Source organism: Danio rerio, chromosome 12 (assembly GCF_052040795.2).
Source record: "Danio rerio strain M-AB ecotype USA chromosome 12, GRCz13ab, whole genome shotgun sequence".
NCBI classification, from domain to species: domain Eukaryota; kingdom Metazoa; phylum Chordata; class Actinopteri; order Cypriniformes; family Danionidae; genus Danio; species Danio rerio.
Genome location: NC_141032.1, coordinates 29,335,944 through 29,362,656, shown reverse-complemented (window position 1 = coordinate 29,362,656; position 26,713 = coordinate 29,335,944). Strand labels below are relative to the sequence as shown.

The 26,713-nt window shown below is 38.5% G+C and overlaps 1 protein-coding gene across 10 annotated transcripts; it reads right to left on the bottom strand.

Moving 5' to 3' along the window:
* Positions 1-239: 239 nt before the first annotated feature.
* Positions 240-26,713, bottom strand: fbrs (fibrosin). 10 transcript variants are annotated; one of them, XM_087276433.1, is made up of 20 exons: positions 26,323-26,713; positions 24,671-25,289; positions 23,665-23,853; positions 21,379-21,411; positions 20,602-20,631; positions 20,476-20,521; positions 19,853-20,201; positions 10,766-10,980; positions 10,459-10,673; positions 10,324-10,368; positions 10,081-10,176; positions 6,494-6,574; positions 6,358-6,396; positions 6,185-6,256; positions 5,555-5,714; positions 5,193-5,273; positions 4,917-5,000; positions 4,618-4,707; positions 3,074-3,281; positions 240-2,944 (listed from the first exon to the last, which is right to left on the bottom strand). In XM_087276433.1, the coding sequence occupies exons 2-20, from the start codon at positions 24,977-24,979 to the stop codon at positions 1,453-1,455; spliced, it is 3,834 nt and encodes a 1,277-aa protein (XP_087132559.1). In that variant the 5' UTR covers positions 24,980-25,289; positions 26,323-26,713; the 3' UTR covers positions 240-1,452. The 10 variants fall into 10 exon arrangements, with proteins under 10 accessions (XP_087132559.1, XP_087132560.1, XP_087132562.1 ...); XM_087276434.1 differs by having other exon boundaries at positions 6,494-6,559; XM_087276436.1 differs by lacking the exon at positions 4,618-4,707.

Sequence of the window (26,713 nt, the reverse complement as noted above, 5' to 3'; positions counted from 1 at the left end):
TTTTAAAGATTATATTTTACTGTCTGGGTGTCAACAATACTAAGTTATTGACATGATAAGTTTTTATAAATTTTAAGCTTAGTTTAATTAGTTTAGATATTTAGTTAAGAATGTTAGATTCTCTGACTACTTAAGGTGACAATTATGTGTAAGAATGTCTGGTGCAGATCTATATTAAGCATTATGCTTCTATGAAGACATAGGAACAACATTATTAAATCAATACACTAAGACACATGTAAATAACCAACCATTTGTTTAATAATTAATCTTTGTGGCTTTCTTTTCAAGGGGGAGAGGGAACATATTTAAAATGTATAAAACTGTTTTACTCAAATAATTAATCCAGAATGTCCCATATCTTTGGACAAGAGTCTTTCTAATCATATTGTTTAGCTGCAAGTACGGGACGTGCACTCCTTGGGTCCAGTTGACAGATGCTTAGTGCCACTGAGTTCGGATGATGGTTGTTGAACTATGGAAAACAGAAATAACAAACACACACCCTCTCTCTCCCAAAGTATGAAGATGTTCAATTCTCTGAACTGTAGAGGCTGCCTTTGACACATCCTCAGTACATAATCAGTATTTTTGAGCAATAGTAGTGCTTGGCTGGACAATAATCATCACTGACTCATTTAAACAACTGAGTGCATTTGGTGAGAACTGAAACATGACATTATAACATAAACAGTGAATATATTTATTATGGAAGGTAATTAATGTTAACAATAATTATTACAAAAGAAATGTCACTATTCTACTATATTCTAGCCCAGCTCTTCGGTAGAGTCAGACTAATGAATGGGAGACAGTTCTTTCCCTTTAAATTTTAAAATATTATCCAACAAGATGTACAGTTCATAATAACTTTTTTAAAGAATAAAATAAATCTTAAGAAGTTCATTCTGATGTTCACGGAAGTTACCTAATGGATGACTTGATTATTTAAAACAGATAGTGGACCGTGTGTTTCCTTTAATTCATACATTTCCCAACAGTGCTGAATCAGACAATGAAGTACTTGACTACTTCAGACAGAGTCCAATTTCTCCTTCTTTAAAAGCAAAGCTGAGGACCATAACTCTACAGTAGGATTTCTCTTGAGTTCACCAGGACAAACAGGTTCACAATTTTTGATCCATCACTCAACACAATCTGTCTTCATATTATTAGCAGTAATGAATAGTCTTAGAACATCCACAGGCCTCTTGTAAAGAAAACCCCTACATAAAAATCAGGGCACAGCAAGAGAGTACCTTAATTGCACCAACATAACCACAGTGGATAAATATATCAAACAGCCCTGGGAAGTATGCTCTCTCCCCAAATTGTTTCAACACTTGTGTATGGTCATTGAAGCTAAGCTCTTTTCGAGTATCCTGCAGAACCTTGCCACGTGAGGAGCTATTTCTTCCACAGTTCAGGAAGCTCCTCAAGCTTTACCTACTACTATCTGGACTCGCTGTCTTTATGTGTGGCAAAAAGGGTTAAGTCTCCTGCCCCACCAAGTCTAGGTCCACGGGGTGGGGTAGCAGATCTGTTCACAGATGGAATGAGACGGGGTGGTGCACCAATTGACAATGCCCCGACTAGATTTGGGGTCTTGGTTAGAATGCCATTAGGTACGTGTGGGTGTGAATGCAGATGCCCAAGTCTTGAGTAGAAATCTGGGTGATGTGATGCTTGTGCGGCGGCTCCAGCAGGATGGAGATGAGAGTGAGATAGTAGCCCAGCATGAAGCTGTTCTAGGTGGGCAGCATGAGATGGGCTAGAAAGATGAGGTGCGGCCAGGTGTGGGTGCATCCCGAAATACCGTACTCTATCATCCCGCAACATATGAGCGCGTTCATCTTCAAACTGGTGGGAAATCAACCCAAAATCTGGCCTGCCCACTGAAGCCGAAGCAGCGGATGTAGAGGTAGGTACTGGTGGATGGTGCGGGCTGTTTGCCACAGCTGCTGCTACTACAGCTCTTTCCGCATCAAAGTAGCGCTGTAATCTATAGTGTGGTTCAGAGCGAAGTGCAAGGTGGGGATCAGACCTCAGAGTCAATAATTCTCTGCGTTGTTGTTGTTGTTGTTGATGGATGGCCAGATCCCTCCAAGTCTCCCAGGGAAAGCTGGGAGTAGGTTGGGAATGACCTTGTGGAGGACCATGTGGATGCGGCGCGAAGCGATCTGTTGCAGCACCTAATACCAGTCCAGCTGTGCCATAGTCCATAGCCCGTGAACGATCTAAAAGAGATAGAGGATGATGGGGAGGGTGTGGAGTTGGAGGAGGAAGAGGCACGCCAGGTGTAGGTGTCAAAGAAAGGGTTGAAGAAGGGGTGGATGGGTGGTGTGGGTGCCGACTACTGGGCCTTTCAAAGTTATGTGAAGGTACAGCAGGATGTGTGTAAGAGATGGGCACTGGCTCAGGCTCCTCTTTTCGTTCTTCTTTGACCTTGACTTGGGCTACAAGCAACCCAGAGGCAAGACCAAGTGCAGGTTTGGATACTGGAGTTGTGGTTCGATCAGGTTTCTTGACAGGAAGTGAACTAGAAGAGGAAGAAGAGGCTGGACCGTTGTTCTCTCTTTGAGAAGAGTGGCTGGATTCTGTGCCGAGTGTGTGTGATGGCTGTCGGTGAAACAGATCCAGAGGAGAGGTGGCTAAAGGAACATTAGAAGGTGAAGTTGTGAGGATAGATGATGTTGAAGACCGAGGCCTGTCTGGAGCTGTGGAGGAAGCAGACGCTGGAGGCCTGGATGCAGAATGGTGTCTCTTGTCGGACTCTCTTTCGCGTTCCCGTTCTCGCTCTCTGCTTTGACCATCAGACTGAACCCCACTTCCGGTTAGTGATCCTAAGCCATTTATATGTGAACTTGGGGTGCTGCTGCGGTGCTTGAGGGATGGGACACCAGGTGACATTCGCACTGGTTGGCGTCCATACAAGATGCTGTCTCTGTGTGAAACAGTTGAGTCAATTAAGTGTCAAGTTTTGAGACACAATGCATTATGACAAATGACAAAAATCCTTTGAAAATTAAAATTGCAGACAAATATGTAATATAATGTTGTTTCAATGCCGTACCTGTCCTTTTCATCCTTTATATGAGTCAGTTCTCTTCTCTCAACTTCCTTCCCTCTATCTTCTCTTTTCTCAGGGCCTTTGGCCCAAGATGATCCAGAAGGAAAAGAGGCAGGAGGAACATGCAGACGATTCCATGGATCATGAGGGTTGCCCAGTCCACCAACAGCACTTGCAGAGGGCTCAGTCTTATGCCCAAAAACACTGGCAGCTACAAGCATATGAATATAATGTGAATAGTCTTTGACTGAGAGAATTTAACAAATAAAATGCTAATTAAATGTGTTTAAATGTTTAAATGTAAATAATAAAAAAGTAGACATACTATAAAAGCTACACACTGAAGTAAAAAAAAACTTGTTCTCAAAAGTGGAGACCTGGGACCTTAACTGGTTTGTTCACCCAAAAATGAAAAGAATGTTTATGATTACAAATTAAGATATTTTAGGTGAAATCTGAAAGCACCCTAATCCTACATAGACAGCTAGTTTTCGACTCGTTCAGTGTCTAAAAATGGCAAAAAACATCCTCAAAACAGACCACGGTTTAGTGGTTGATTTGGAATATTATCAGGCACATAAAACCTCAAATGTGCCTGTGCTTCGAATAAAACAGAAAAAGTCACGTTTGGGCATCCCAGGTATACATAAGTGCATATCGATCTCATAAACGCACAATGAGGATGAGGGAGCTCCTCAGATTTTATCTAAAATATCTTAATTTTAAAATATCTAAATTCTTAGGTGTTTGGAATGACATGAGGATTATTAATAATGAAGTAATTTTTATTTTTGGGTGAACTAACTCTTTAACTGACATCGCAAATGTTTGATTGCTTGTATTTGTCCATAAGTTATAATTCAAACAAACAAACAAAAAAAAAACTCAAGTTTGCTTAGAGGGGAAATTGAGAATGGAACAGTTTAATCAACAAAATTGTTCAACAAAAATTCTTTAGAATGGAAGTTAAAGACTTATATAATCATTTATAATAATTAAATAAAGTATAATATTTTTGTTTTTAAAATAAACAACATTTTGTTTCATCACACAACGTTTGTTTTTTTTTTTTGTCTGAATGCTGAATGAAATCATACACCACTGAGGGCATTTCCTTTCTACAATAATGTTTTTGTAGTTAGGCCGAGCTGTAATATTTTATCAAGAAGAAATTGTGACAAAATATATTTTAAAGACCTTTATCCAATAAAAATGGAAAACAGCTTTCAGAAAGGTTTAGAACCACAGAGTAGAGACCTGCACTCCTGCACACCCTATACAACCTAGTGGTGTTTTGAGGTTGTGCAGGTGGCAGGAGCATAAAATCATATGCAGAAGTCCCTCGAAATGGATATGTAATCAATAAAACCAAGTAAACTAATATTTACTATTATTTAGAAGTAAGAAGGACACATTGTTAAGACAATTTGTAGTAGAATTCACCAACAGATGAATGTTTTTTTCTTTCAATAGAAGCATTTTGCCTAGCCAACATTACTAGGTTATTATGACTAGCTTCAAACACAGTATTTACATGTATTTTGTACCTGACAAGTCAACTTGCAGCCACTCACACTCTTTCACGGTATTTGATTTTTGATTGGTACAAACTGAGCTCACTGAGCTCATACCAAGTCCTGGAAACATGATGGAGACATGAGTATGAAAATGTTCCCTTGATCAGTTATTAATCTGTTAAAATAACAGATTTTTTTGTGGGAGTGGGCAAAAATCTTGAGGGACTGGGTGGGAACAGCACTGAAAAATCTGTCCCATGCAGGTCTCTACCACAGAGTCATGCCGTTGATTAATATATATTCCTAATATCCAAAATAGCATGACAAACCTATCGTGGGGCTGCCTAGGCCTCCAAAGGCACCAGAACCCAGGGCTCCCAGAGAGGAGAAGTGGGGTGAATGAACATATGGGTCTGCAACAAGAAACACGGCTATTAGTAATGATGAAACCAGCCGTCGTTGTGCTAATAAACACAAAGGAAAGTATGCTCTACAAAGCTAGCAAGTGAAGCAAGCCTTAAGAACAGAACTGCACAGAGCAACAGAAGCAGCATGGTTTATATTGCTTATTGATGCCCCTTACTTTCTCGGAGACAATATCTTACCCAGATGTGCTGCTGGGGTGAGGAAAGAAGAGTGGGGCGTTGATGGAGGCATGAATGGTGTGGAGGACGGATTGACTCCACCTGAGAAGACATGGGTCAACTCAGACAAAAGCTTAAACACCCATAAATGGACTACCATTGAGTGTTGACATTTAGCCAAGTTTGTGCTTTATATCCTCCTTAAGCCTTTCTTTTTTAGAGCCCTCACACAACAGCACAGGAGTGCTGTAAAAATCCTTTAGTGAAGAGTTTTGCATTTGGAAACATTTATGTTGAAAACAGCTTAAGAACAATCACAGGCTTCAGACACCCGTGTCATTCCTAAATGAATCATCAAAATAAGCATGAGGAGAATCACTCACCAGTGGCTGCAAACAGGCCTCCTGGTCTTGTAAGATCATGAGCTGGGCCAAGGGGACCACCAAGTGGTCCGAGACCTCCTAGTCCACCAATACCAGGGCCAGGTAGTCGTGGCAATAGTTCATTACGCAAGTCCAGCTTTTGTGGGTCAGCGTGCATAAGCTGAGGAAGATAGCAACAGAATGCAGGTCAACAGGACGTGTCACAGACTTCTCATTAGTCAGCTGTACATTTGTGTATTGTGTAGTTAAAGACATCCGGCAGCTCGAGATATAACAAAGTTTCCAATGTAAATGATGAAAAACATTTTAAATGATATACAAGAAATAAAATACATTATAATTATGTCTTTTTGGTATATTTCAATACATTTTAGTATGAAAAGAAAGAGTCATGATGTTCACATTCATTTATGTACACATTGAATGAGACCCATTATCTCTATAAAAAAACAAACAACAACAACAACAAAAAAAAACAGTATGATGGTCATATGTTTATTGGACAACAGTTATTATAAAGCAGTTATTATAAAGTTTAAATACTAAGAAACATTTCAACCTGTTCATACCCCCCTTTATTGCATAAGAACTAGAAACACAAGAACTAGAAAACACAGATAAGTAAAAAACCTTGACTTTTTCTTGATGCCTTAGAATCATCCAAGCCACACGAACATGCATAGCACACCATTTTCCAGGTTTCTGCAAAAAGACCATCCATATACAACAACAGAAATTGTAACTTAATCAGAGATTAACAACTAATTTAAATCAAGAGTAAAGCAAAGTAGAGTAAAACTTACATTACTGACTTTTGGTGGTGGTGCAAATGAATCTGTTAGCTGTGGACACAGAAGACATTAAACAAAAGCAACATATGTTAATAAAGTATTGTGACTTTGATGTTTGATTCAAACGTTTATGACAGAGCGTCTTTACCCTAGCTTTAGGTTGCAGATGGGGCGGTACAACTCCCAAACCTGAAGTCATCTCAGGAGCAGCTCCCTGAAGGGCAACAAGCTGTCAATAACAACAAACTATTGAAACCTATGAATGGTTTCAAAATAAACCAGGACAAAATGAGTCTGGATTGGTGCCAATCATAGGCTTTAAGGAAATTCAAGGAGTCACCCTGGCAAGTTAGACTGTCCAAGGTATTTAAACGAAAAAACACTCTAAAGGCCTTTTCACATAGAACACGATTAAACGGAGCAAATGTACAACAATCCTGAATCAAAACAACGGATCCCTATAGAACTATTTGCAGCAGCTACAGTCATGGGTTACAATTAAATGCAACATGACAAACCAAGTTTTTTTGTTCAATCAGTGTCTCGATGTTATCCTCATCACACTCAGAAGAAACAGGCCGTTTAGTTAAATTTTAAGCTTAAAAACACATGCCTGAAGCAGTTGCACAAAAGGGTGAGACTTAGTGATGTTATAGCATAGAAAGCAGTACCAAAATAAGGAAGACTATTTAGGAAAGAATTGGTTTTAGATCAGGAATGACAAACTCAATTCCACAGTTTAGTTCCAACCCTAATTAAACACAACTTATCAAACTAATTGAGTCCTTCAGGCTTGTTTAAAACCTACAGGTAAGCGTGTTGGAGCAGGGTTGGAACTAAACCGTGCAGGGCTGCGGTCCTCCAGGAATTGAGTTTGACATCCCTGTTGTAGATTGTTTCCCTAAGAACAAAAAAAAAAAATCAGATAAAAGTCACAGCGACTGAAAAACATAAACAAAAAATATATGTGGCAAAACATGTGGTTTTACCAATTAGGTAATCATCATTAAGATAGTTAATGTTTTGGTTATTATTTTGGTCTTGCTCAGCCCTTTAGCTATTTTGTTTGCACTCTTATTCTTCGTTTTCTGTAAATACAAACGTTTACCTCCTTTTCTCACAAAAAAAAAACAAAAAACGTTAAAGTCATTAAGATCATAACCTGATAACCGTTTATTCATTTTCTAACTTATGTTCAACCTCAGCCCTAGACATTTTAGGGGTTGTAACATAAATGTAAATTGAAATAACAAATTAAAAGGACGGTTTGTTTCTGGTGCCACAGTCTACAGCTGCCAAACAAGCATGCACAACCATGCATAGAGGCATACATTTGGATGAATTTTGAAGTTTATTGTTGTGTCATTAATATACCGTACACACCCCAGTGTTCGCCATCCAATCAAGAGAAAATAAATAAATAAATAAATAAATAAATCGAAAGGCGGATTTTTAAAAAAATGTAACTATTAAATCTGATTTTTATCTTCTGTAGGTTATGGATAAAGTATGGTAATTCTAATAGTTTTAACAAATATATTAGATTTTTGAAAATCACCAGATGACCCCCACTTTGAGAACCACTGTTGTAGACCCACAGTTGTGGTTAGTGAGTAGGACTGGTAACCCAAATGTTGCTGGTTTGATTTCCAGTTCCCAGCAGAGGGGTAGGTTTGGGAATTAAAAATTATTTATGATTTTGAAATCAAATACTTAGATTAAGAATCAAATACTTGGTATAAATTTTATAACATCTTATCGATACCCATGTTAACATTTTTATTTTTGCACTTCCAATCTACCAGTAACTTCCGGAGTTCCCTGATGTGCATTTTAAATGTAACTTTTTTGAATGTGTAGCGAATAGCTCAGTGCTGTTTTTTGTTTTTAACTTGAGGTAGCACTAAACACCACACTCTCTTTGCCTCATAAACTGCGGGACGTGCTGCTGAAACATGCTTGAGATTTATATTCTGTCATTGATAAAAGTTTTGTATTTGAGTCAAAAAAAATAATAAGAATGTTCTTTTAACAGTCCCTATAGGTTTAATCATTTTCTTTTGCAAAATTCTTCTTTAGCAATTTAGATTTTTTTAAACATGGTTTATTCTTTTCATGCCCATCAATTGGTGTTTTTCCATAAGATACAGATTTGTGAATGTTTTATTTAATGTGTATAGTCTATAATGTGCTTTTAATTATTTTATTCTATTCAAAGAAGCATTCACAGATGTGAATTTAGCCTCTAAAACATGATGGCGTTGCATGACGCCTGATAAATTAGGGACTAAGCCAAAGGTAAGCAAGTAAAGCATATATACACACACACACACGTTAAAACAGTAAAACAGAATAAAGTGTATAAGGGTGCTTTCACATTTGGTTCAATTGCTTGGACCGTACCCAAGTTCGATTGTCTCCCCTTGCCACCTTCTCGGTTGGTTTGTGTTCACACTGTCTTTTTTCTTTCTGAACCACGGTACGCTTACGTCATCAAGCTGCTGTTTTGTTTAAGGCTGTTGCTATGTGACTGTCACAAAAGCAAAGTGCCAAAATGGAAAGACCTCCGCACATCCCAGTCGATTTCCTTTTACTGAACCTTTTAGTTTTGGACATACAGAAAGTGACTCGCGTCCTCGCTAGTGTGAAAGCACCCTAAGACTAATAAATCTGAAATAAAGGAAATCAATTATCTATAATTTCACTATTTAGTGTATAAATTAGCCCATTCATAATGTGTGTTCAATTGATCTGGAACTTTAGATAAGTTTTTTTTTTCTTGTAAATTATAATAATTGTATTAGTAATGTGTCTTCCTTTGTCTATTTGTGATCCGATCAATAAAAATGAACCTGAATACCCATGTGAACAGGGCCAAAATTATTTTTTTCACACTGGAATCGTAAAGAATCGAAATTGATAACATTTTACCAATATTCAACCCTATCTGGGCATTTGCTTACTGTGTGTTTGTGCTCTCAATCCTCACTTCATTCATGCACTTGACTGGGTTAAAAGGACCAATTTTAAGTAAGGGTAAAAACCATACTTGACAAGGCTCACTTCTCTTTATCACAACAATAACAAAAACATAAGAAGAATTTGTTTGTGTTGAGCATGCAAGATACTATTGCTAAAAACCACTAAAAGAAGAGACTGTTCCCTCTTATCACCACCAACAGGAAAAAAATGTTAGGACAGAAGCTTTATGAACTTCATTCTTAACAGAAGACTTTCTAATAATGTATTTAAAAAATACTGTCAGCATGCTGTTGTGCAAATCTGACCACAAACACAGTAAGAAAAAATATTGCGAAATATATTATTACAATTAAAAAAAGTTGATTTCTCTTAACATTTCTTCTTTTTCTTATTATTAAGGTTAAAATCAGCTTAATATAATTGTGGAAATAGTTTCCCACTGCTTTTTGTGATTCTTTGATGATTAAAAGGTTCAAAAGAACAGGGTGTGCTAAAAGAAATGCCACTTCCGAATAATGCACTCTTGCTGTATAGAACATAGTGTACAGTATTACCTAAATATGCTAAAAACAACTAAAACTACTACAGTTAACTGTAATTGAATTCATTCCTGTGGTAGACAAATAACACATTATTAGCTTTCCTGGAACACAGATTATTATGCAAGGATTCTTCATCTCATTTTAACATTCATATACAAAGCTTTTAGATTTAAATATTCAAAACACAAACCAAATGGCAAGCAACTCTTACCTTGGGCTGAAAAGCTCCATGCAATGAACTGAAAGGTCCTGTGGACGGAAGAACGGGCTGTATTCCAGGCACAGATGGTGGGTACTGAGGAAAAAACTTTAAAGGAGAGAGAAGAAATTTATAATAATTACAAACAAAAAGCTTGTGTTTCGATTAGACTTGAAAAGTTTGAAAATTACATCCATTTTATTTGAAATTAAGTTTTCTTAATATGAATGTGCAACTATTTAAAAAGACACTTACTGGGTGTCGAAACAGACCATCTATCTTGCCTGGATACTTTTCAAACTGAAAAAAAAACACCACAAAAAAAATGTCAAGGCAAGAATGGTCATAATCGGCCACTTTAAGAAATTTAAGCTACACTTGACCCTTTACCAGTTGTGGTGGTGGTGCAGCTGTAGGATGTAGGAAGTGTTGGTGAGTATGAGTGTGCTGGTGCTGGTGATTGTGGTGATGGAACTGGTAGGCCATTGTAGGGATGGATGTCTGGGCCTGCGAGGATCTGCTGGATGTCCCAGAGTTTGAGTTCGACACAGACGGCCCTCCAGATGCAGAGGCACCATTTGATTCTGTCAGGATCAGATCCTGATCTGTTAAATGAAACGAACGAGAGGGAAAAATGTATCTTCCTAGACAAGAGTATAAACGTTTCTCCAATTACATGGCAGTTAGACAGCTTTACCTGTTGAAGGGTGGGGTGACACTTGCATGAGAGGAGGTGGTGGAGGAAGGTTGGGAGACGGTGTGAAAACAGCACCAGGACTAGGTCGAGAAGAAGGTCTTACTGTTCCAACACCTCCTGGGCCCCGACCTAGAGACACACTTGTAGCAGGGGTAGGTGGTCTGATCGATGATGAAGAGGATGATGAGGCTGGAGGCTTGCCTGAGGTACTGCTCCTGTGGAATGAGGAAAATCAATGTCACATCGCATATTCAGATGTATGCATGGAGTAAAATTTAATAGAGATTGTAGCAGCCTCTGTGTAAGAATTATGCGTTATAATTTGTGCTTTTCCATCCGCTTGTTAAGTGTTATGTCACGAGAAGCAGCTTCCAGGTCCAAGCAATCTATCAAACTGTATGGGGGACTCATAACTGAATAAACGTTTACAAAGTGAAATATTAATTTCCAAAATCGTTTTCCGCAATATATACATCTATGCCTTATATCAGATGGCCAGAAAGTAGGGATGTGGACTACAATGTGGACTCGGACTACAAGTTCTCGCGAGACTAAATCGCAACAAGATTTCTCGTTGAGGTGAAAAGTTGTCTCGTGAGTTGTGATGTTATGATAAGGCGTGAGGGTGAATTTATCACTAAAATATGGGGGCAGGATTGGATTAGAATCGCACATCATGTGCTTTGCACACACCTGACAGGCTGGCCTCGGAGTTGCGCATCACTTGTTTGGAGCGGGTGAGTGTAAAATAACCATTTTTTTCCACCGGAGTTTAAGAGTTGCCGCGTCCAAAAGCAGAGGCTGCTAGAGCTGCATCCACACACATTAACCACAGCTAATAACATATGATGGAATAGCATTTTAGATTTGCTTAAAGCCATAATCGTTGTAAACACTAATCGAATTAAGACATGTTTGAAGTGCGCATTATTGAAGTGCAGTACAGACATGTAAACAACGTAATCAAACTATTACTGCTGTGTAGGACTTTTAGCTGCATTTTGCGACAAAGCCAAACTAAAAAGTGACACATAAGCACTAGAGGTGTGAACCTGTACTGGTCTCACAGTTCGGTTACGATTATCATGCCTTCGATTTGGTTCAATTCGATATCTCGGTGCATCGATGATGCTTTCTATATACAGTGTTATATTTTAGGGGGGAGGCTATAACAAGCTGTCCGTATAAACACACAGACACACAGCACCACACTGTCTCTCATTCAAACACATACACAAACATAGACAGCACCAAACAAACAAACACACACACACACACACTTAAGCTCTCACAACAGGGAGAGCTCGCGCTGAGCAGAGCAGAAAAACAAAAACAAAAAAAAAAAAACAAAAAAAAAAGAAGCACATTTCCGACGGTCCCTTACTGAGAGCTCCTCTCAGCGTGAGCTCTCCCGGCTAAACACATATTGCGAGGGCTTGAACTGAGCAGCGATCATAATGTCGAGCGGGAAAAAAAAGAAAGACAGCTGTGAAACATAACCAGCTTTGTCTTTTTGTAGGAAACACACTTTAGATCTTTTTAGGGTAAGAGGTTTTTGAGTTAATGCCGTCTATAAATGAATGTGTGTCAGGAAAATCGAAAACAAAACCAACTGAACCGCACTCATTTCTGGCGCCCCCCTGGATGTACAGCGCCCTTAGCATATGCCTATGGTGCCTATGCCACGGGCCGGCCCTGAGTTGCCTGAGTGTTATAAATACTCGCGCTCACCTCCCTCGCGACAGAGCGCATAGGAGATAAATGACGTCAGTACATAATAACCGGTTATGATTATTACTGAACCGATACAGAATTGTCCGCGTCTGCATCGCGGTGCACCAAAGAAACAATTAATTTTGACACCCCTAATAAGCACTGCAGATCTCTGATTGGCAAGACAGAAACACAAAACAAGACAAAGTGAGAGAGAAAACCTGCTAGATTTAAGTAGTCAGGAACAGTAACCATTGGACATAGGGGTGTCAAAATTTATCGTTTCTTTGATGTACCATTATGCAGATGCGGACAGTTCGGTATCGGTTTAGTAATAGATTATAACCGTTATTATGTACTGACTAAATTTATCTCATATATGTGTTTGCTGGACAGTCTTTCATTGACAAAGAAAAGAGTGTTTTCTTTGAGCATGTAAAATTAAAGGTACAGTTCATACATCTGTTTGCTTGTATTAAAGGATAAATTTGTATTACAAATAGAGCTGGGCGATATGGCAAAAAAAATGATCACGATAACTTTTTTCATATCATGCGATATCGATATTTATCACAATAAATGTAAAATCTTTATATCTATCATTTTTTATAAGATTTTCAGTATGCCAATCGCTTTGTGCAGCTGATTTAACACATTTAGTTAAATGTTTTAGCTGTCTGACAATATAAATAATAAAATAATAAACAAAAGAACAATCTAAATTCAGCAATTACAGTTCAAGTTTTCAACAACCAAAGACATTAAGTAAAGGTGAGTTAATGGTCACAGAAATTTCAGTTTTGGATGAATTTGGATGTATTAGGGTGAAATATACTTTAATATATTTTATTTAGGGATGCTAATGATTACTTGATGATCTACTGATTGTCAATAACACTTTAATCAATAGATCTTATCAATGACTGATTAAACATGGACATGTAAAGGTTTAGTTTTGCTTTGCGCTGTGAGACACGTCCACACATTACATAATCAAGTGTGTGCAGTTTACCTTATGCAGTCACCGTCTTGACATCGCATATAGTGGGACGCATAAACCCAGTTATGCGCACATCTCCGTTATATCCGCGGATGCTTTAACCAAATTTGTCTGAAAGACTAGCACAAATAGGCCCATGCAGACTCTTATTTTACAAATCGCGCATCACAACGAAAACATGCGGGGAGCCGTAAAGGTTGTATTTATGCCTCCCGTAAGTGATACGTAAATGGCGGTTATATCTGCGGGCGCTGCAGGTAAACCGCGGGTCGGGTAATAAAAAAATTCATTATAATTAGCTAATTGCAGGTCGGTTGCGGGTGTATAGCAGGACATGGCAATGGATCAGCAAAAAAGCAGAGAGTCAGCTTACCATTATTCACTACAGTCTGCAGCTGGCCGCGTTTCGGAGGCGAGGCGGAGATGGCGCGGCCGCACGAGGATATGAAAAGCGGAGAGCGCACTTTTTCCTTTGATCTCGTTGTATTTTGTGAGTATGTATTTTGCTCACATGATTATGAATATCGTTGTTTTTGCTTAACTTTCGTTTGGGTAAAATTATTTTGCATTACTTTTGCCCACTTTGAGAAATTTTGTGAGTTTTGTTCATTTTTATTTAGATTGATTTGTTTGTTTTTTTTTTTGGCTCTGCTCTTTCCCGACAATATTGAGCTACCCTATCTCCTCAAGTTCACTCTTTTCTCAGAGTAAGGTGGATAGGAAAGATGTCGTACGACTTCCATTTTGCAAACCTGTAGAAAATGTATTGTTAAAGACATCAGGTAAGAGGTGAATGTCATCTTTATATTTATTTTATTTAGAACAGGGAAGAATGCGGCACACTTCACTGAAGGACTTTTTCTTTTCATCAGTTTTTAGCGAGGTAAGGGGTTATTCATGAATTAGAAATGTTTTGTTATATTTCTTTCATTTGTTTGGCTTCACTATCATCCCCTTGAGTTTAACAATTTTTTTGTTTGATCCTTTCAATTTGCTAATTTATAATATTATTTTTATTAGTGTAAATGTTGTAGTGTAAATATACTTAATGCAGCCTGTAGAGAAAGCTTCAAGTGTTCATTGGGATGTGTTTGAGATTGTGTTGTCTGTTATATCTTTCGTCTGTCTTTTCGGGGGGTTTTTCTCCTAAGGCACGGCTTGAATGATGACATGATACTCTGCTGGGTAGTTGCCCTGGTTTTCCAGCACTTGTTTAGGTATGTAAGTTCTTAGCATCTTCATAAGGGTGGTCTTGTTTTAAATGATGAAACAGGCTTGTGGTTAGGGGTGTCACGATTTCAATTTTTAATCTAAATCGATCGAAATTTATGCTCAATTTCGATTATCGAATCAAAAAATAGAATCGTCGATGCTGCCACGCCCCCATGTCATGTCAGCTTGGCTTGCCAAGCGGGAAAATAACAGGCTTGTTGAAGTGCTTGTTAAACTGCAGAAGCAGGAGACCCGTCGACAGAACTTAAACCCTCTCCTCTTTCAATGAAGTCGCCGGTGTGGAAGCATTTTGGATTTCCAGTGAGTTATGTTGACAACGTTCGTGTTGTCGACAAAAAAAAACACAGGTTTGCAAGCTCTGCTATGTACGTATTACGTACGGTTCGTCCGATAGACAACACCGGCATCGCGATCCTCCGCCCGCCCCCGTTGCAAATTCGCTCGCGAAAAGTACACACTCAGGCCGTTTACACGGTCTTTGTTTTTAAATGGCATTTTAGAACGACAAAGATTTGACATACACAGTGGCATGTAGCATTTCTGAGCAGCCCTTCTTCCTCTCTACCTCTGAAAATGCACATCACGTGACCGCACAGACACAGACGCACATACAGCCTTGCGCTCCAGACAGCAGGTCCAGGCAGTCAGAGGACTGCTTCAATCTTTCACTCACTTGTACTTAGTCATTTTAGTGAACACCTCAGATACTGTTGGCTAGTTCCTGTTGGTTGTGCCTCTTTTTTTACCGATGCCATTATAACGACACAGATCACTGCCTATTCACGAGTCCCGCAGAAAAAGTGATTGACAGGTGGTAATTATGTGTGTATCTTGCCTTTATTCATTTACTGTACGATTTGTTTATGGGTAAAAAAGACCATGCAGGTCAGTAGTTTAAACGGTAGGCTACAAATAATTAATTGGTCAATAATTAATTAATTATTCATAATCGAAAATCGAATCGAATCGTGACTTCAGAATCGAAAATGTAATCGAATCGAGAATTTGGAGGATCGTGACACCCTTACTTGTGGTGTTGCCTGCTTTTGATGACACGAGTCGTCTTGCGCAGTTTGCAGTGCACGTTGATGTTTTGTGTCGGATAGCAAAAAACTACGTAGCTCATGAGTGAGGTCTAGTGATGTTTCTTGTCTGTGGCTCTGGCCTTTTTTACCCTTTTTTTCTTACTCTCTTAAGTACAACGAACACTGTATGGCTGTAAACTTGTAAGGCGTGCGGCATCCGGAAGGGCAGACAACAAAATGCTTGCGCTATGTTACGAATAGTGCATAAATATTATTGAGCATTTATCAAACTGTCATTATTAATTTATAGAAAAATTTATATCAATATCGTGATAATTATCGACATTGAATTGTCGCCCAGCCCTAATTACAAATAATATAAAAATGTAAATATATTTATAAACTATAAATTTTAATACAAGAAATCCTGTGTCGTGAAGTAAAATACAACATTTTGGATGGAAAGCATCGTCAATGCACTGTGATTACTAATTGAACTAAGTCGATGTCATGATAATAACTGAACCGAACCATGAGACCAGTGTGCGTTCACACCCCTAATTGGGTAATATTACATGACATGGTGGATTAGTGGTTAGAACCTCACAGCAAAAAGGTCGCTAGTTTGTGTCCCAGCTGAGCCAGTTGGCATTTCTGTGTGAAGTTTACAGGTTCCCCCATGATGGGTTTTCTCCGGGTGCTCCGGTTTCCCAAAGTCCAAAGACATGAGGTACAGGTTAGTTGATTAAACTAAATTGGCCATAGTGTACGAGTGAGTATGGGTGTTTCCCAGTACTTGGTTGCAGCTGAAAGCATCAACCAAGGCATCTGCTGTGAAAAACGTATGCTGGATAAGTTGGCGGTTTTTGTTCCGCTGTGGTGAACACTGACGAATAAAGGGACTAAGCCAAAAAAATGGAAAATGAAAGAATGAAAGAATTAAATGACTGCAAGACAAGTGGGCAAGACGCAGACGTTCCTCTTGTACCCCTTTTCCACCAGCATAAAATGGGTGCTAATTCAGAGCTAGTGGCCTTGTTAGTTCGGAACTAGTTCATATGGCAAGCCTTCTAAAATCCACTTTGCTTTTCCATGGGATTGAAAACCACAACAAAGCCAGCTCTTTCCCAGCAATGCAAACACAGAAGCACCAAATACAAACACAATGTGCACTGCTAATAATGATAATTATTAATAATTAAATAATAATAATTAAATCACTTTGCAAATTTACCTCGACATTCAAACACAGTAAATCCAACATGTTAGGGTAGCGCACCATAGTTTTTATAGACGAAAATTACAAGCAAGAATAACGTGCTCCTGCAGCACCATATTTTGTATATAAGAAAATTACTACCAACAATAACATCTTCAGCATTTTGTTCCACTGTTAGTTTCATTTATTGTGGTAACCATTTGTTACTTCCACCCCAGCAATGTTTTGGTGCTACTTAAGAACTACTTTTCCTGGTTCAGATTAGGGCTGTGCGATTTGGGGAAAATATCTAATTGGAACTTTTTTGACAAATATTGCTATTTCGATTTGGTTTCCGATTTAATTTTGTAGTCAAGCTTCAGCTCAATATTCCGTATTGTAGCTTCTTATGACTAAAATGCAGTGAGTGTTATATAAAGGGATTAGGTTAATATAAGAAATTAGCTTACTCCAACTTTTATTCAAGTTTGTTTTTTAAACATTCAGAAATTACACTCTAATTTTACTCTAGATCAAACAGTATTGAGCTATGGCATTAATTATCTCTATGGTGTAACAGCTGCAAACAACTCTAAAGGTGTACTTTGCTGTTACATGCTACCAGATTGAGTGTCACTGGCAATGCTTTCAGTTTATTTTTTAGCAAGACACTTCTTATATGGCCTCATGTGGTGCTTTTTTAGGTGCTGGTTGTTGTATTTCCTCATGCTGTCGCAACAATTCTGCTACAGCTCTTGTAATGTCCAGTTTTTGTTCAGTGTCTGTGACCAAAATATTACCATATTACCAACGTGCTGTTTTTCTTTGATATGATTTCGTCTATTAATGATTCTGAAGTGGCAGACGCCATCATTCCACTTGTCCACGCTTTCCTGTGTTTATTTTTTGTGGGCACAATTCTGATTGGTCAGAACAAAAATGTGACCACTCAATTGGCTAGTTGGACTGTCACACACTGATGGTAATCATGTATTTGCTCTGGGTGGGAGAAATTATAATGCATATATATATATATATATATATATATATATATATATATATATATATATATATATATATATATATATATATATATATATATATATATATATATATAGAGCTGTGAACCTACACTAGCCTCACGGTTCGATTATGATTATCATGCCATCGATTCAGTTGAATTCGATACTTCGGTGCATCACGGTGCTTTTCATAGTTTTATATTTTCTTCACAGCAGCAGTTCTTGTATTAAAATGTATGAATATATTTATATTTATATATTATTTGTAATACAATTTTGTCATTTAATATAAACAGTCAGATACATAAACTGTAACTTTAAACAAAACGAGCATTAAGCAAATAATAATAATAAAACAAATATAAATATCCAGCTCAATTTCTGATCCTTGTCTAGTTCTCTTACACCTCTTTGATTGGTTACACCCTCAACAAAAACGTTTGCGATTGACTCTTGCGCTCTTCACAGATGAGTGACACTGACGGCGGCAGGGGCAATCTCACAGTTGATGTATGATAGACACAGTGGAGAAAACTCTGCAGACACGCGCAGCCGAGAGGAGAAGAAAAGCCACGCCAGCAGGTCAAATGGGCCACTGTGTGTGTGTGTGTGTGAGAGAGAGAGAGAGGGAGAGCGAGAGCAAGAGAAAGAGAGAGAGAGAGAAATGGAGTACTTTCATTCTCTCGATCTTAGTGAAATAGGGGCTTTTGTTGTATATGTCAGTGAAAGACTGATCCAGCAAACACACACAGTGAAATTGTGCACAGTTTATGGGTTTTAAGTAGTTAGAGCGTTGTAAATACTCGCGATCGCCTCCCTCGCGACAGAGAGCATACGAGGTAAATGACGTCAGTAATAACCGATTGTGATTATTACTGAACCGATACTGAATTGTCCGCGTCTGCATCGTGATGTACCGAAGAAACTATTAATTTTGACACCCCTAAATATTTTTATATATATTTCATATCGAAGCCTTATGCGATGAGCTAATTGCAACACTTCACATCGCATATGCGATTCAATTTTGATTAAGCGCACAGCCCTAGTTCAGATGCAGAACCAATTGGGATCTAGGCTCTGTCTCCGAACCAGCACTCAAACTGCCTCGGTGGAAAAGGAGTACTGTTGGTAGCTGAGGAATAAGATGGGGTAACCTGAAAAAAGGTCACAATGTTGTGTCTAAAATCCCACGCACTTATAAGCAGTCAAGGCAGCGAGGAGACAAGCCTAAAGGCTGATGTATACCCACCCACAGCCCCTGCCTTGCGCATAGTTGTGCATTTATAGTTCTGCAATAACACTTCCGTAACGCTAGTTGGCAGTAGGTTTTTATGTTCCTCTGCGTTGGGTTTCTATGCGGGTATTTTGTTTTTTCGGAAGGCTACATGTAGCTAAAGCTCGCTCAATCAGAGGTGAGAACTGGAGGACATGCAACACCTTTGATCATAAGGTAAACACAAAACAAAGCTCCATCTGGAGCTTCTTCACGGGACTCGACACTTGTAAACAGTTGCTCCATCAGGCTCATGGCTTTCAGCTCATCACCAGTACCAAGGCTACGAGTCACAGAGCTTGTGCTACGAGTCAATGTGACGTGTAGTAAAATTTTTTGAGAGGTGCACGTCAACACTGGCGACAACCAAGGCAAGGGCAATGTGACCGCCCAAAGGCTGCACCTGACCATACGCATACCCTTGACGGAGAAGTATAAATCAGCGTTAAGTAATGCAAGTTGAGCTGAGTCCTAACACAAGGTGGGAAAAGTGGCTAATGAAGGGAAAGAACTAGTTGATGAAATAAAAAGCATAAAATATTTGTGTGTGTTAAGATTTTTCTAAAACAAGTGATACCATAACAGTAGTTTGGTATCAAAAACTTTAACAGAAAACTGACCTGTTGTTGTTGCCCATTGGGTACATCGATTGTGACTTTAAGTGGAAAGGGAGGAAATTCTTGTGTTTGTGCTGTGGTGAACTAGCATTATGGCGGTGATGGGGTCCACCATTTCCATTGCGCTGCTCAGGAAGTAAATTGGAGACAGAGGCTGTGGAATGGGCTGCAAGGCTAGGAAGAGAGGATGAGGTAGAGATGGGCTCGGGGTAAGGCTGCTCCATACTCCTCTCCTGACTCCTCTCCAGGCCAGAGACCCGAGGTGTGACGGAAAGGAGGGGTACTGAGCTGTTTGAGGGCAAGAGAGGGCAACCATTGCCTGCAGCAGCACTTGCAGAGTTGGCGTTAACTGCTATAGAAAAAGAGAGGGCTACAATCAAATCTGTAATTTTGTTTCACATGCTTTATGACATTACAATTAATAAAAAAATCATTCATAAAGCTTTTTTTTGTCTTAAAACAACTATGTAAACTGAATTCATCTTTATTTTAATTCATTCTGAATTGTAGTCACATTTATATACCAAAAACTAAATAAATAAATGACAATACTCTCAGGACATTGGAAAATTGGAAAATATTCTCAGGCAGAGAATATACACCTTCTACTTGTGGTAGACATTTACCTTCACTAGTGAAGACGATGAATGCTGGCTCCATATTGTCAGAAGCCTAAATTATAGAAAAAAAAATTATTAAAAACACACATATGCATATATAAATGCAAACTAACAGTAAAAAAATAATTTCACCTTATCCCCTGATTCACTTTCTGTATCACACTGTGGGTTAAAAAGAAAGAGTTTAAGTGACAGTCTCTATTAAAAATGCCATGACAATTGACTATTATGAAAAGAAAAACTGAAGAAAACTAAATCTGTTAAGATTATAAAAGATGCTCAAACACCAAATCAGTATAGTGAAAATATAGTGTTCACACTTTACAATAAGGTTCATTAGTTAATGTTAATTAATGCATTTACTAACATGAACAAACAATGAACAATACATTTACTACTGTATTTGTTCATGTTAGTTAATGAAAATACAGTTGTTCATTGTTAGTTCATGTTAACTCATGGTGCATTAACCAATGTTAGCAAGCATGGACTTGGATGTTAATAATGCATTAGTAAATGTTCAATTATGATTAATAAATGCTGTACGTGTGTTGTTCATGATTAGTTCATGTTAGTAAATGCATTAACTAATGAACCTTATTGTAAAGTGTTACCAATATAGTAATAGTAATTATGGGAATAAATTACACACAGTTATAATAAATATATAGGAATATTAACAATATTATTTCACATCTTTGCTATTTGTAACCTATTTTGGATCAAATAAAAGCCCCATTGATGTGCATAACACATTTCAAAGTCCAAATAATTAAAGAACTTACTGAACCAATGCTTTTGAACAGAACATGTATACGACACGTTTTAAAAGTCTGGACACATATTAAAGTCACACTTATAGGTGCCATGAAAAGAGCAATACACTCTGCGAATTAAAGAGCAACTCACAATATATCCTGTCTCCATGTGATTCCCAGATATCTACAACAGAAATTTGGAAAGATTAAACCACAAACATTAAATTAAATAAATGGTAGCAAATGTCTAATTACATGAACTGCATAATAAAATAAATATAAATATATATTTTAGAGCTGCATGATTAATTGTTATTTAATATATTGTGATCTTGATTTGACCCCTAACACAACATGAATCCAGCACTTCTACAACTCTGCAAGACTACAACAAACTGGAGGCACATTGCTAGACAATGCGGACAGACTCCAAATGGTGCTGAACGAGTCGTTTACTGTATTTATAAGGTATAATTCACTCAAAAAATTCTGTCTTCATGTACTAGGTTGCATAATGGCGTTCATGGCCACAAAATCACACATCACATACCCAAGAACCAACTTGGGTTTGTTTTGAGGATGCACTGCAGTAAATAACAGGTAATAAAGTTGTAATAATGTTCAGTTTGTTGCACAGGACAATCGCTTCACTTCATAAGACAGTCAGAGTTTGCGCAGGTAGTAATTAGGCATGGGACCATAACCGTTTTCAAGGTTTACCGCAGTTTGGAAAAGTCAAGGTTTTAAAACCGCCAACATTTCCTGTTAAATTTTTTTTTCTTAATTTCGTGCGAATGGAGCTCTATATTACAGATGCCATTTTGTCATCATCACATGACATGCTCGCTTCACTCCCATTTATGAATTCTCTCACTGTGCATCATGGGATGGAGTAGCATCCCTCAGATGCGCACTTCGGAATCTCGCCGGAAGCAGGAGGTCATCTGGGTACTTGCATACTGTTTTTCAAATTCTATGAATTCAGACATACTACTCGACTCATACTGTTTTAAACATACTATATAGCAGGAATTCTAAAACTAGGTCCTGGAGGTCTGGTGTCCTGCAGATTTTAGCTCCAACCTCCATTCAGACACACCTGGGCTAGATCATTAGGCTCTTACTAGGCTTTTTAGAAACATCCTTACAGGTTTGTTGAGGCAAGTTAGAGCTAAGATCTGCATGACACCGGACCTCCAGAACCGAGTTTGAGAACCCCTACTATATAGAATGTAAGTGTGTGATTTTGGACACAGCCATTATGTTCAAAGCGGGGAAAAAGTTCTTGTTTTACTCAGACATTTACAAAGAGTGTATTTTAGGAGCAGTAATCACAATAACATGAACCCATGATAATTTTATCCAAGGTTATCATACCATTAGAAACTTGAACCGGCCCATGCCTAGAAGTAACTATGAATTGCATATGTTTTCTTTTTGTCAAAGTGACAATACCCACTGACATGAACAGCACCCCACAGTGAAATTATATGATAACACAGGTATGATTAATACAAAAAGCAATTTAAACAGTGTAATCTTTCATTGTGAATACAGTGAGGTGTGTTGCTTTTCTGTAGATCCAATGAATGCCTTTTTCACAGTGTGAGTGTTCTGCGTGAGAATAACCACATAAATATTGTCAGTGGCAGTATAACTACTATAGCCCATGTAAAATTTAATCTTATATTGACAAATGTCTGATTTTACCAGTAAAAATGGTCTATTTATAGTCAATTACGGAGCGCAAGCATGTGTGTCTAACATAACAATTCAACTTCCAAATTATAGTGAATCAAGAATCGTGATCTTTAATCTAAGCAAAAATATTGTGATTCTCATTTTTTCCAGAATCACGCAGCACTGTATATTTATCTTGCTTTTAAGGTGTTGAGTGCCCGTGGTTAATTACAAACCAATACATAGTACGGGACTAACCAAATAAACTAATATTTGACCATTCTGAGATTACTGCATTAGCCATACTGTTACAAATTTTATTCTATAGTAGGTCTAAAGCCATGTGCACAATGACTAACAGGATTGGCAGTGGCAGTTTACACTGGTGGTGAGTAGATTTCCGAAATAATGACAATTTTACAGCTGTTAACTTGTATATCTAAATTTACAGTACATACTCTGACAACGGCCAACATGCTCTCCATCAGGACTGATAAAGCCCCTCAACTGCTGCTCGAGCAGTAAAAGCATATGCACAAGTCATGCCAATGTTACTATTTTTTATTTCTCCAACAATATGGCTCATGTAACTCTATACTGCTCAATATTTTTTAGAAGAATGTAATTTTAATCTGATTTCTTTTGTTAGAAGCACATTTACACAAAACTATTCTATGAATAATATCTATGATCTTGTACTTCATTTAATGTAAAGTTTTAGAAGAGCTGTTAAAGGCAGTGAAACTGCAGAACTAACCTTAGCATCTCCCTTTCTCTTCAGTTTTGACTTAATCTTCCTGCGCTGATCCCAGCTGTTGGTGTACGTAGCAGGAGGTCCTTCCTCCGGCTCTGACAGGGGCCCTCCGTTTTCATCTAGGCCCCTCTTCCTTTTACTTCCTCTTCCCATTATGCCAGATCGCTCTGGAGGCTTGAGGGAACAGTCCATCTATCAAAGTAACAGCAGAACGTGTCAAAACCACAAATATATATGAGCTCTACACTAAGACGGCTGTATTTTAGTACCTTGGCTTTATATATTTCTTATTTGTTGCACCAAGTTCTAATTTGCAAGTAGACATACTGACAATTACACTTGAAATGCAATTTTATCTATAATCTCTCTTCAGTACTGGAAAATACCCTCACTAATATTAGCATGGTATTCACACTTCTAAATTGATTCGTTTGTGGCTTGTTTTCAATTTGTGTCTGTAGAGTTTAATTACAGAGCATTTTACATCAAAATGAGAGAATGGATGTCAGAGGGATGTGTTCATACATCATTTTGCAGATTATATAGTGTTTATAACACTGTGAAAATGTATTTTTAGAGGCATTCACAGCATTTTCTAAATTATGCTGTAATAAAATGAGATACCCATATTTTCAAACTTCTATGTCTAAAACAAACCTGACTTCATCTAATGTTCAGATTTTCTTGACCAGCATACAAATAAGTGCATGTATAACTAAAGACTGCCTTATTTGCATAATCAAACATTACATATGTAATAAAAAATGTTTGGAACTCCTATCTAATCAAGCAATTACATTATTAAAGTGTTGGCTAGTAGTCAATTTATTTTGCCTTATTCAAATGCAGTGTCTTAAATCATGGTAAACAAATTTTGCTGTATTAAATATACTTTACAAACATGTAATTGTGAGTAAACACAACGTAATCAACGCTTAACAAAAAAAATAGTTATAATAAATCTGTTTTTAAAGGGTGCTATTTCAAGGAGGAGGATAAGCACACACACCTCCAAGGCCTCCAGGCTTATGAAGCTGGCTATGGCGAATCCATCAATGATGTCCTCCTCGCAAGACACCGACTCTCTCTTCCTCCGCCGCGGAGGCCGGTGTCTGGTCCCGGGGAAGCCGGGTCTACATTCTCCTCCGCCGGCACGGAGCAGAGAGTCTCCTCGGCAAAGTTCCTGGTCCGAGGCCGAGGATGGCGACGAGGGCCTGTGCTCAGTGAGGTCCGCTCTCCTCCGTCGCCGCTCTCGGTCACGCTGCGATCGGGAGCGACGGCTCTGCCTGAAGCCTCCGCTCCGACTAGGACCGTCCATGTCAACGTCCGTACGAAGGCACTAAATTAAAACACACCCCGGTCCGGCCTGAGAGATTTTACAGCTGTTACAGAATGAAGAACAACGCCGTCAGAAGCAGTGCAGTGGACCTCGGATGGAAATGTGTCTTTGGGTTCCTGTCTTATAATCTAATGGAGTCCAGCGGAGGCTGTATGGTGTGAACACACTGCAGTCTGAGTATAGTCATGTCTGGGCATCACCGGGCCTGTTTTATCCAACAACACAGCAGTTATGAAAGATTCCAGATATTCCACTTACTGTCTTTCTGTCAAGACATTGTCACTTTCGTCTGTGAAAAGGGAAACAAAGTTAACCATCAGTGGCGCAGTGAGGCTTTTAATCCCTTAGAATGCTGCTTTTTTACAAACAGAATATAAATTAGACAAAATAACATAATACACGACAAAAATGGCAACCAACAGAAGACATGTCTAAAATACGCTAACGTTACCGCACAAGTTAAGGTTGTTTACATTAGTACACTTTAAGAGTTTAATTGTGGCACAAATAGGACCTTTTATATCCGTTACTGAAATATTTTTCCTGAATCTAATGCAGATAAACTGGTTCATAAAGTGACGGGGTAAATCGCTCTCTCAGCTGACGATGTTAGCTTGCTAGTTACGCTAGCTAACCTAACGTTAGGCAGGATTCGCGGATTAAAACACATTTGCATTTAACCAATCTAAATCATCAAAATTTAGTTTACTGTACTATAAATGACAGCATGCAAATTAATCGATTGTGATGGTGCCAATTATTCAACGATTATTATTTATCAGATGTAAACATCCCGATAAGCAAACAGTAAGAAACGGTAACGTTACGTAAACCACCTTACCACATATCAAATGTCATTTTAAAAGATCAATCACTCTTTTTACAGTTGTCTGGAGCGTTATTTCCATTCTAAAACATCTGTCGAGGGCCCAAGGCTATTTAATACGACTCCAATAAAACAAGCTAACGATGTAGCTTGTGCTTCGTTGACACCCCACCTTACACTTCAGATTTAAGGAAATTAATAACCTACATCACTACATAAAGGAAACAACTGATGAACGTACTTCTATTCGTAACCATTTGCCTATTTAGAGATTTTATAACAAACCCAGTCAGATGAAAGAACAAACTAGCCCATTAGCCTTTTTGACGAGCAGAGGAGAAAAGGGTACGTGATGCGATGGCTTTAAATCGCAACTCAAGTATAAAACCTTTTTCCGCCTTTATAACCAAAACTAACCCACACAGTCTTGTTTTATTAACACTGTCATACAGTGTTAATTTGTTAAAACAACAGTAATATTTCCAATCACACCCACCACTCGCGCTGTATAGAGGGCCATTTTCCTCTGGCTTCTGCTTTCGTTCGAACCTCCATTTAAAACGATAATAATATACAGCAGGCCCCAAAGCCTCGGGCTGGAGTTGCACCGATAAGGATGTTGAGCGCAGCCCCGTCAGCGCAGGCTGGGCTCCTCCTTCCGCGGCCCGCTGTGAGATCCACTGTGTGCGGTCAAGCTGGAGATTTCGCCGGTGTCCGCCGCTGGAGCAGCGTTTTTCTCAAGCGTAACGTGAAAATCTACCTATGAAAGCTTGCTTTCCGTCCCGATCGTCAAAAATGGATTTCTTCATTTTATTTCGAAAGCTGGGGCATACACGAAGCCTGGGTGGATAACCAGTAGCAGTCAAACTGCATTGTGTGCTTCTGTC